Source organism: Diuraphis noxia, unplaced genomic scaffold (genome assembly GCF_037042655.1).
Source record: "Diuraphis noxia isolate RWA-SAM2 unplaced genomic scaffold, SU_Dnox_SAM2 contig0003, whole genome shotgun sequence".
NCBI lineage: Eukaryota > Metazoa > Arthropoda > Insecta > Hemiptera > Aphididae > Diuraphis > Diuraphis noxia.
Window position 1 is genome coordinate 78,815,405 of NW_028301713.1, and position 12,781 is coordinate 78,828,185.

At 26.1% G+C, this 12,781-nt stretch overlaps 2 protein-coding genes across 3 annotated transcripts; one reads left to right on the forward strand and one right to left on the reverse strand.

The window, feature by feature from the left end:
- Nucleotides 1-1,619: 1,619 nt before the first annotated feature.
- LOC107168217 (uncharacterized) lies at nt 1,620-9,969 on the reverse strand. 2 transcript variants are annotated; one of them, XM_015517547.2, is made up of 2 exons: nt 9,748-9,969; nt 1,620-2,716 (listed from the first exon to the last, which is right to left on the reverse strand). In XM_015517547.2, the coding sequence occupies exons 1-2, from the start codon at nt 9,764-9,766 to the stop codon at nt 1,956-1,958; spliced, it is 780 nt and encodes a 259-aa protein (XP_015373033.2). In that variant the 5' UTR covers nt 9,767-9,969; the 3' UTR covers nt 1,620-1,955. The 2 variants fall into 2 exon arrangements, with proteins under 2 accessions (XP_015373033.2, XP_015373034.2); XM_015517548.2 differs by having other exon boundaries at nt 1,620-2,704; nt 9,748-9,967.
- LOC149057806 (uncharacterized) lies at nt 4,333-9,067 on the forward strand. The gene is made up of 3 exons (XM_089225088.1): nt 4,333-4,480; nt 4,540-4,730; nt 8,466-9,067. Exons 1-3 carry the CDS (start codon nt 4,333-4,335, stop codon nt 8,910-8,912), a joined length of 786 nt encoding a protein of 261 aa, XP_089081214.1. The 3' UTR covers nt 8,913-9,067.
- Nucleotides 9,970-12,781: the final 2,812 nt, after the last annotated feature.

The window sequence follows — 12,781 nt, forward strand, 5'->3', positions numbered from 1 at the left end:
ATTTGATTTTGAAAAACATTGGTACACACTTTTTACTTTAAAGTTATTTATCTTAGGCTAAAATAATTTAAGTCATTTTTAGGTATATCATCGATATTACTACTCATATACATATATACATTATCAACCCTGATCAATCTCATTTTTTTTCAATAATGAATTTATTCGAATTTTTAATTTTTAATTACATATCAAGATCATATCTTCGAATTCTTAAGATTTTTTGTGCTACTTGAGGAATGTCTTGTGGTGGTGGAAACGTTTATTTTTTTTTCAAATAAGAACCTTTGCTTCTTTCTGTACATTTATTTATTTCCTTACATTTATTAGGTTTTTTTATAAGCAATACTAAACTTTATTATTTTCTATTTTTAAGTTTTTAATTTTTATACCTTATTATTAGTTAACTACCTATTATTGAGTGCCGACGATAAATTGTAAACAAATGTGATGTATTTAAATTTCGATTTCCTTATAATTTTTTTTAGAAATTTATAGTTATTATAAATCTAATACATTTTTTATATTTATAACATCTTAATAATAATATGATGTTTGACATGGTTTATATTTGATATTTATACATTCGAGTATTATTGTTTTTTATTATATAACGTATCGTAAATGTATTTAATTTTTTTATTTCACCATATATAAGTACTTGATTGTGTCACTTTCCTTTGAATTATTTTACTTTCATCTTCTTATTTTGGTAGTTGGCCAGAAAACATACGATGATTCAACACCAGTTTTCGTGAATTTTAAGGTCATCTAACTCTATACATGATGACGTTTATTAGTTAGCGATTTAATTATCGTACAAATTCGTGACTACGCCTCGTGCCCTCGTGAACTCAACGCTTTTTGGATTACAAAACACAGTTGCATGTTCACCAGAAAGCTTTTTTAAGAAAAGATGCCTAATATTTTCTTTAAAAATTAAATATATAGGTATTTTAAATTAACTGGCTAAAATACAGTAATTATACTTATTTTCATGTTCATTACAAGGAGAACTTATATGTACTCCCTTGTCCATTATTATTACTTTTAATTCATGCTATTATTTTTGTTATTCACTTTTATCATATATTCTGAAACTTATAAATACCCAAATCGAGAGGTGATTCAAAAATGTATTAAGAATTTATTTTCTATTCCTAAAGATAGCAGTCTAATAGTTTGAAACAAATTTTGTTCAAAGCGTTGGACATAACGCCACAAAGCTGTTATTTTATATGAAGAGATGCAGTTCGATGTAGTCAGATAGAAATTTATCTAGTAATTCAAATAGGTACTGGATCAATTGGAGGATGTTTTTGGATTTCTAGTAATAGAAAAGTGACTAAATAATTTATTTAAATATTTAATTTCATGTGATTTTTTTTAGAATGAGAATCGTGCCAATTTATTTGTTTGTACAATAATTTTTACGATACATTATATCGTATTTTTGAAAAATTATTAACATATCATTTATTAATGATCGCGTAATTACACGATTTTTTATAGAACTTAGAATCCATGATATTTTAATATACCAAGTCTAAGACTATGATAAAAACTACTTAAAAACTGCAATTATAGTAATTTCCGTGGATTCGTTATAGAAAATAATATTCAATAATGTAAATAGTATATTTATAGATATAACAATCGCTTAACACATTATTAATGAAGTCTTTAATTGTAAGCAATGTTACTTTCCCATTTGATTACACTATTACAGTGGCCATAGAATTAGTTACAAATAAATGGAATTCTGGGTTAAGATCTGACGGAACCGACTGTTGGACAAGTCGAGTATAATAATAATCAGCGTAAAATGACATTACGTATTTAAAAAATATATAAAAAATAATTATTATTAATATGTACATTAACGCATATAATTTGATATTGATATAGTACCTACAATATCCTGTAATTTTGGGATATTTCGGTACCGGCGGTGTTCATTTGTCCGGTGGTAGTAAGTAGTTGGCCAAAATAAAGTTGGGCTGGGTGTTATGCACGTGCTTATGTTCTGAGCTGTCCCGACTTCCGTTTTCAGAACCATCTCGGACGCTGTTTGCAGGCGCTACTACTATTGGCGTTCTACCGAAAGGATAATATTCCACGTTGTCCACGACTACAGCATCATCGTTGCAAGGACTGTGCGACGGCGGAGACACTGATACAGTAGAAGTTGGAGTTTGGGTAGTTGGCGGTGTTGGTGGTATTGGGGATGGTGAAGGTGGTGGAGGTGGAAGGTATACCGGAGGACATTCGGCAGTCGTGATGGGACGATTATCGCCGCATGGCTGTCGTGGCACACGACCGTCGTCGTCTCCTGTTCGGCCGGTCATTGGTATTTCGCCTTTTAACGGCAAATAAAAATAGTAATAGTACACGTGATGATGAACGCCGGTCGGGGTCACTTGGTTTGACGCCAATGGAGCGGTAGGTAACACGCGTGAAGTTTGCTGATTTGGTGGCATCATAGTTGGTGGTGGAATCGGTGGTGGAGTCGGTGGTTGGTAAAACTCCAACGGCTGCCGAAACTGTGGTTGGTGTACAAAATAACGTTGTGGGAGCAATGGTTCTTGAAAAAATTGTCTAAATGCCATCGGTGGTGACGCCCGTGAAGGAACCGAATGGTAAAACTGTGGAAACTGACCAGACCACGCTGTTGCCAATGTAATAACCATGGTACTGATGATCGCTAGAACACAGACTACAATTTATTATTATTTGCACATTAAAAAAATCGGGTAAATGAATGTCACTCTGCTGTACAGTAGGTTACAAGTGGATTACTGTCATGGATTGCATTAAATTTGAATTCAATGATTTAATATCATTGTATACAAAAAACCCGATTCTGAGTGGAGACGGTTAGGATAGTTTATAACAAAAAAAACTTAAAAGACTGAAAATTTAAAATGCCTAGAAATAACTTAAAAAGATTTGAAATATTTTTAAAATTTTATCTGATATAGAAAATGCAACATTCAGTGAAAATTTCATGTGTCTGCAGTACTTTGTTTTAGTATTACAAAAATATCTAAAATAGATTTTCTCAAAAATTGATTTTGTGTAAAAATTCACGTTTTTCTTTAATTTTGTTTTTCAAGGGGCTTTTGTGAACTACTGAGAATTTCAAAATTTGACCTCTCCAATGCACCAGTTCGTGAATCTAGTTAGATTCACTTTCCAACAGAAAAACACACATCATTGTAAAATCAATATTAATCGCTACAAATCACAAATCGCTGACAAAATAAATGTCACCCTGTAAACTATCTGAAACCTATTCAATGAACAAGTCGTATCAGTTTAAACTTGACAACTGATTCGATTATTATTATTTTTGTTATTATTATGTATTATGTATCATTGTCATGAAATTATGTTAGTGTATTAAGTATTATAAATAAAATAGTACCCATTAAAATATTTATTATTGCCTTGAGTATTATTGTGTTTTAATGCAATAATTATGCCTCGTTCAGTATATTATAAATAATTTCACACGAAATTGTTTAATGAAAAAATTCTTGTGGATTTTCTAAATTATCACAGCTACAACTAATGCCTACTAATTCTATAAATACTATTTATCAATATTTATATCATCTATTCATAAAAATTATCAGTTTAACAATTCATCGAATAAGCTATAGCCTATAGGTATCTATTATAGTATAAAGGAATAATTTGCATACAGTCGAATTATTAATAAGTTCAACATTATTGAAAATGTATTATTATGTAAATAAATAAAAATATTGTTAGTATACGATTACACAAAAATAGATCGTTAATATTAATTTTTAAATTGTAACATAATATCAGAATAGTTGCTTAGCTATATTTTTATCGATTATTATTAGTTATTAATGTATTACTATCTTAATATTTGTTTAAATAATATTTAGTTTTATAAATTATGCTAATGTATTGAAATGAGTAATATTCAAAAGAAAAATTCGTCAAGATTTAATCCATGTACTCAAATTGTTGGTACATAAAACTTCTTAGTTTGTATATAATAACAATCGTATGTGTCAAAATATAAACACAAAATTTGTAATTTTACCAATATTTACATATAACGTGTGTACCAAAAATGAACTTAAAACATTGTTTTTATAAACATTTGACGTGGATTTTTCATACATCACCTATTTTCATCAAACACTGAGAATATTTTAAAATTAAACGAATTTATTACTGTATTAGATATTTTATTTATTTGGTTTATCAGAATCTAATTGTCTACTACTAAAGAAAAAGTAGCAGTGTATTATTGTTTTTTAATAATCTTATCAGTTTGATGCTTTACAAAATATGTTGATATTAGTATCTTTTAAAGATCAACCAAAGTCAAAAAAACAAATCAACAAAAAAGAAAATGTTCAAATAGAAATTAGAAATAAGCTCCATCCTGTGAGACACGCACAACAGATCCAAGCAAATGTGCATAAATATATTTTAGGTGCTATTGTTAAATGTACGATATAAGTAAATTAAACTTTAATAAAATCAAAATTTTAGAAATGGGTTCAGCACAGGAAAAAACGTATTTTGAACCCAAGCATAAAATATTTAACCAAATATTTAAGCAAGAAACAGAGATTCTAATGGAAAAAATGAATTACCAACTTGAGAAAGATACAATATTTATACGAGCTGAATACGATGACAAACTGTTACAGGATACCAAATATTACATGAATAAGTTTAACGTAAGTATAAAAATAAATATACCCTAAAGACCTAAAAGCTATATGAGGTGTATTTACGTGTATTTACGAGTATAATACATGAACATAATTATTAAAATTGTTGATAAATATTTGTCTATGGTTGGAATGCGTTTTAAAAATGTTTAATCAAAAAAAACTTTGAAACCTATTTTAATTTTTTTTTAAATATTAAACCTTAAATGTATTAAAAAACTTTTTAACTGGTTGTTTGCTGTACATTGAGTAATAATATTTTACTTCAAATACTCGTTTATTGTGTAAGCTGCGACACATTTTATATTTAATCTAATTATTTATACGCGTTATTTCGACACCAATGTTGATTTCATACTGAAAGTTACTAAGGTAAAATGATTAATTCCAACAAAACAATGTACATAATAATATATTTTTAGAGATATATTTGAATTTTTTAACAATTTGTTGTTAAAATATTGATACTTTGATACTTAGAAATACGATCAATCAAGTCAAAAAAATATAACAATATATCTGTGTACATATTTTTAAATTTATAATCTTGACCAATCTTGACATTACAATGTTACATCACACATTTCATAATAATTACCGTACTCAATAAAGTACCATTCAATTCATTTACGTTTCAAACATAATTTTTTTCTCAGAACATTTGATAAAAACCATTAGTATACTAAATGTAATGTTATATTGTTACCTATATCAAAATATATTCACAATTTTAGTAGGTAAAAGTATTTTTCAATTATTATAGCATGACTTTAGAGGTTCCTTTAATGACCCCCTTATAACTCCACATTATAGATCACACAAAATCATTATAATAAATTATTGAGTAGAGGTAGTTTCAGAAAGAGTGTACTCTATATCTATATTAAAATACAAATCAATGTCTAATTAAATGAAAGCAAAAATGTATTCTTACAATTTACAATCAACAAATTCATATTTTTTTGTTTTATCACATCAGAATTTTTAACTTTAATACCCAAAGTTAAGGTTAGGTTAAGATTTTAGATCAAATTTTATACCCGAAAACACAATCAAAATTGAAAATTTTTAGTACTCCAGAAGTGGATATAAGACACAGATAAGTAACAAACATTATTATAAAAATAATACATCTATCACTCATCCATTCGGAATCTGAAACAGTAAAATTTGCACAGGATAGATATTGATAGTTTAAATATAATAAATTATGATATAATTCAAATTTATTTATAATCCAGTAATTACTTAGTATTATTTTAATTATTTTCAGCTGATTTCCTGCCTAAATGAAAAAAAATTATAATCTATAGTAATATATTCTTTGTGGTTAGAGCCCTCACATGGGGAATGGTTAAACCTGGGTTAAAGGGATCGGTTATTTTATAGGAAAACTTATTTTATAAAAAATTATATTATTATTTTATTATAATTTATTTTAATTAATTAACTAATTTTACTATTTTATGATATGGATTAACCTTAGATATCTATAATGGGTTGTATTTTATTTGAAATCTTGTATAGGGCCAATAAAAACATTTATCGTGGTGGTCTGTTTGTAGTAGTTCCTATATAATATCACATCGAATAATGATATTGCAAATTATATTGACATAATATAATCCCACTTCCATACTTAACCAATGATAGAGCTTTTAACCCTTTGATATTAATAGCTTAGTGGCATAAGCTTGCGATTCATATTTGACAATTTCTACAGATTGAATCAGTGATGCATTGTACAAAATAAACAGTGTTGATTTATTAGAACACAATAGGTATTTTAATAATAATAATTGTATTATATACTGTACATTCTGACATTCGGTAAAAATTTGACAAATACAAGATTTCCTAAAATGTTGATAAATATTTAATTAATGAAAAATTAAAACTGATTCATAATATAATATTATGTATGTTAGATATAAATGTAATACGAATCTAGTATGAACCAATAATCGATTATTATTTATTAACCATGTTAGGTTAAGTTATTTTTATTAACCTATCCTTATATTAATAGTTGGTATTTAATTCATTTATAGATTAAAGTGTTTAAAATCGTTTAGCAAAAAATATACTAAATAATGTTAATACATTTTAGTAGGCAAGTGTATTTTTTTAAAGTAACTCATGCACACCTAAATGATAAGTTCTAAAGTATGAAGTGGTTCATTGGACACACCCTTTACTTAAGCATTACACCATAACACGTCTATTTATTCAAACATAACTTTTACTCATTGTATTCTACCGATGTATACAGTTTGAATATATATTACTTATTTTCATATAAAAATTAGAGTAGGTTATAATGAATTTAATATGAAATAGATTGTCAAAATGAAAATTAAAACGATTACATAAAAAATATCTAGATAAGTTAAATTATTATCCACAAAAATATTTTGATACAAATGAAGATGAATATTTAAAGTACACCAATATAAAGATAAATTAAAATATAATACTTGACAGATAGGCATTTTACATTGGTGTTTTCGATGCACGAAAAAATGGAATATTTATAGGTATATCTCTTAGTATATTTCTCAGTATTTTTTTTTATTATCATTTTATAACATTCATTTATAAAAAATAAAACATTCTACTAAGCATTTCATGACCAAAAAATATTGATTTTTGATACCTTCATAATCACTTTTAATATGTACGTAAGTAAGTGGTCCAAAAGTCTCATTACTTATTTTCAGTAAGTGATTAGTTATATATTTTTAAGTTGTCAGTGTTGTCACAATTTAGAACATTGTAGTCTATACTCTTAATTTAATTTAAAACTGAATCAATATTTAATATAATCAATAAATATATTATAATAATGTATGAAAAATGAAAACTATTGGGAATATTTAATAAAAAAATATTACGTCAGGGCAAGCATATACCGCATAGAACACGCAATCGTGCCTACATTCTATGCACATAGAAATATAGAATAATGCATGTATTTCTGATCTCACGGAATTTTATTATTTAGTTTAATTACTTATATAAATTTACTTGAAAATTATTATTACAGTCACTGTAGTTGTGTCCTATTAACCAGTGGCTTACAACCAGGAGAGGGAGAATTCGTCCTAAGAGAGAGATTTAGGAACTACTTGAAAGAATATAGTGATGATGAAATAGCGAAAATTTCTTAGTTAAAAAAATTATGATTTTTTAAAATTAGGAAAATCGAAAACAGAAAAATTAATTTTCGAGTGGTAGTCCATCGATAATAATAATTATACGAATATTTTACAATGATTGACCTCTTTGTAGATGATCTAATATTGATACGTACAAAGTTTAGTTATACAGTATATATAAACCGTAAAGTTATTTTATATCATTACAAAAAGAGTTTGTCTTATTTAAGGAAGAATTTAGGTAAAAGGTACCTACTTAATTGATTAAATATAGATGTTCCTGAATTATTATTACGCAAACGGTCGACTCTAACAAATGCATGTTGATATAAGTCACCTCCGCCACACATACGAGGTGCATCGCATTCTTAGGTGATTTTTTTTACTGAATATGTGTCCTCTTAATTATTGTGATACTAATATAAAAATATATCCAAATGTTTTCCCTAAAATTCAATTTTTTTAAATAATATTCTCAATTTCCTTAAATACTTATAATTTGTGAACAATCATAATCCCAAAAAAATTATTTGCACACCTATATTCAAACTGAATAAACTACTATAATTCGGAATGTTTACAGGAAGCTGTATCAGCTATTACAATGAACTTAAACAAAAAATGTGAAGAAAAACTAATACAATCTAAAATTGACGCTGAGAAAACGATGTATACAAGTATTGAAAAAACGTTAACACGAAGAGAAAATTATATAAAACAGGAATTCGGATATTTTAAAGAACAAAATCTAGCAGATTTTAAAGAATACTATCGACAATTGATTATGTCGTACCGTCTGAGATTTGAAAAACAACTAGATGACATGGAAAAAAGACATAGATTAAAATATGAAAAAATAAAACAATCATTTGTATGTAGATATAAAAAAAAAATTTATTTGGAGAAAACTAAACTCGAAGAAAAATTATTGTTAGAAAATTCAAGCTCATTATTGGTTCCTGACGAAGAAAAAGTTGAAGAATCGAAACCAAACTTAAAATCAAATAATCAAAAATACTTTAAATGTTGAATAAGAAAATCGACATTTCAAGTTTTGTAAGTTTGAAATTATGTCCAAAAATATGATGTTTCAAAAATTATATAAAGAGGTTGAATATTATAACCATGGATCCAAGACAAAGAATCCCCTTAAATTGAATTTAGAATAAAAAAAGACAAATAAAGTAAAAACAACAATTCATCTTTTAACAAGGTTATTGGGGTCATATGTTAAAATAAATAAATATTATGAACGATCGTTTGATTATTTTGAGTAATTTTATAATTTAAAATTATAAAATTAAAATAAAGTTTTATAAAAAAATATTTTTGGTAGAGTAAGACCTATTAATAAAATACTTTCAATTTAAATAAAAATAACAGGAAAAAATAAAATACTTTTAAAATTAAGTTGTAATGGCCTCAGTGTTTATTTATTTAAATTGAGTAAAAATAAGCTAATAATAAATCATATATTATTTTTAAACACCTAATATAGATATATTAAAATTGATTTCTGTTGAAAAATTAATAGCCAACAATTTCCATGCATACATTTTTTTTGGTTTTTCTGTGATGAATGATGTATTTTTGTTTTTAAATAGTTTCTATTATATATTTAACAATTAGTTACTATTTTTAAATACTTTTTATCTTAAATATTTAATCATAGATTGGACTAAATTAAAATTTGTAGCAAGTATTACATATTTTATTAACTACCCAACAAAATGATAATAAAGAAACAAATTAAATACATCAATGTAATTGCTTACACTTTTTTATAAAATAAGAAAAATGTCACTTACAAGGTAGGTTTTATAATAACAATAACAATAATAATAACATCAAAGTGTGTAACTCACTAATTTTTAAAAAAGCCATAGCGTCAAATTGTAATCCAGTTGCAATCCGTATTGTTCTTAGCAGGATAGCTGTAAGAGCTTCTCTGAACCTGAACTCGCTGTGCAAACCACTTTTTATAGAAATTATACTGATACAATTTTAAGGAAAATCATATAAAATAAAAACTTCTTTTGTTATGCAAACCACCACACAGTTCGTGATCTAAATATCGGTTCCATAGTGCCGTTTTTTACACTAGTCCGGTTTTAAGGAGAAACTTGTGGATGGTACTGCACTAACGTCGTTAATGGACACTCAAATATGATTTTACGTGATTAATTACTTATTCAATGTGCACCGTTACTATACACTTTCGATGCACGATTTCTTGAAATAATATAGTTATTAATATTCATACATAAAAAATATTATAAAACATTTCTAAAAATATAAAATCAACTACTCTGGTTATAAATAAAAACAATACGAGCAGCTTCTTGTAGGTACATCAATGTTTGCATATAAATCATTTACAGTTATTAGAAAATTCAAGTGACTCATGTTTCCTTATGCAATGTCTTTATGAATTTCATTATTTTGTGATAAAATTGTTTCGATCACAAAAATAATTAAGTGGTAAAAAAATATGATTGATTCTATTTACAACGTTTAGTCTCGAGACTGGAATACCTAATCTGTATCTCTATTGGAATTTTTTTTTAAATTTATACTCAATTTCAATAACATAGTTACATAAAAAAAGAACAAATATTAAATTTTCCTCTCTGAGGTTTACACCTAAATGTACCTATTGTATAAAAAAATAAAATCGAATTTTAATGAATGAAACACAATGTTCAAATTAAAAAAAAAAAAAATGATTTTTAAATATCCATTGAAAAACTGAATACAATTAAATTAAGTAAGATAAAGATGTATAGGTACTCCAGTATTTGAAACAAATACAATTTGATGGAAAAGTTGAATATTATCAGTTAAAGTTTCAAAAATCGGAAACCATAGTTTCCGGAATATTGTATTATATGTGAGTGTGTGGCAGAATTATAAAGAGTAACATAAACGTGTATATAAATATGTACTTACCATGAACGTAGAAAATAATGGAGTTTATAAAATATGTGTAAACATTATCATTGTACATAATCCATGTATCGAGACTTGTGTCAGCTGTTGAACATATTGACGTCAGTACGTCACTTCAAAATATTAACATATATAATGCAATTTTATCAACATTATAAAACCAATATTATCGTTATCACTAAAAATAAAAATCGGTGTACTTAAGTAAAATGATGAGACTCGATTTCAATAGTGACGAAAAGTAGTTATAACAATATATGTAAGTATTTTAGTATGTTATATTTAGATACAACTCAATATAACGAAATGCCATATATATTAATACATAAACTATAACGAATATTAAAAACATAAAAATGCAATTATTGTTTTTTTAAAGCAAGGTTAGTTTATTTTAGCTTTAAAGGTAAGTTTTCTATCTTGTTTTGGCATAAATGATTGTATTTATTCACAAGTGGTATATAGGTAAATTATTAAAGTATTACTATAGCAAAAAGTATATTTTTTAAATTGTTATTATGTATTATAATTAAGGGGAACTCGAGGAACCATACGTCATTGGGTATGAGGTGGTACGGTAGGGTTTGTATATTTTGTTTGTAGGTTATTAAGTTTATAGGGTTGTAACACGTGCAGTTTGTATATGCGTTTCCGCAGATTGAGCGTACGACCGCGCCTCACTAAGCCACCATATTAAAGTATCGTATCTAATTTAAAATAATTTGTAGGTACTTTTCAAATTGTACACTTTTTAGACATTTATAACAATATCGTATAGTACAATTTATTTTACATCTAAAATGTCAACCTCTTTTTGATATGACACATGCGCTTTTGTTGATGGCAGAGTGGTTACTGCTCCGCCTACCTATCCGATTGTAATATGAAAATTCTCAAAACATTATTTTGCTTCGAATTATGAACTTAAAGATATATGTTTGATAAAATGTTTTCAAAAATGTTGTTACATTATAATGAATATAATTAATTATGAAAATAATATTTTCTAAAATTCATAATTAATAAGTATTTTATGGGATAATAAGTATTTACAAATAAAATAATCAATTTATTTTTTTTAAGATGATTGCAAACTATTTGGTTTTAGGAATTCAACTATAACCAATATGAAAAGAACTTTCGTTTCTTGCTCCATGTGAAATGTGATTGTGTATGTAGTAAAATACTAGGTAACCATTTCCCGTGCAGTGATGTTTATCTAATATTAAAAAGGAGGAATGTATGTAACCACTCCACTGTAAAGTATAATGGTGTTGTGTATATACTATAAAAGTCATTGAGTTACTGTAATGTAATATGTGTTCAATTTGAATCCAACAGTAGATCATTGCGTACACGAATTACGATTGTGTTTGAAGACAGACCTATTAGCCTATATCATTAAGTATATTTTTAATTTTATGATGTTATATTAATATCGCTATTTTATTAATACATTATGTAGTATATTGGTCGAAAGAGAATTGTTTAATGAAAAATCGTTATTTAACGTATGGATGTCCTATTTCGTTACCATTTAAATTTAAAATTCAGACGTTCATGAAACATTTTTGAACAGTAAATTACGTACAATTTTTTTTTCAATTCCAGTAATAACAACTGATGAGGAAACTTGTATTAAATGTATAAGTTTATTGAATTTTTTTGTTTTCATCAATCATTGAAAAAAAATTACAAAAATTTCAAATATTTCAATGAAAGTCAAAATATTTTTCAAGGAATATTATCATGTAAAATACTAATACAAATAATGGCGAAAATTTCAAGAATAACAACAAAATTAGAAAACTGATTTTATCGAAAACTGCATATTTCTTAATTTTTTCACCACTATAATTATTTATAAAAATACTAGAAATTTGTAACTTTAACCTTCCAAAAAACAAACTAGATTCACTTTAATACCAGGAAATATTCTCGAGTTGAAAA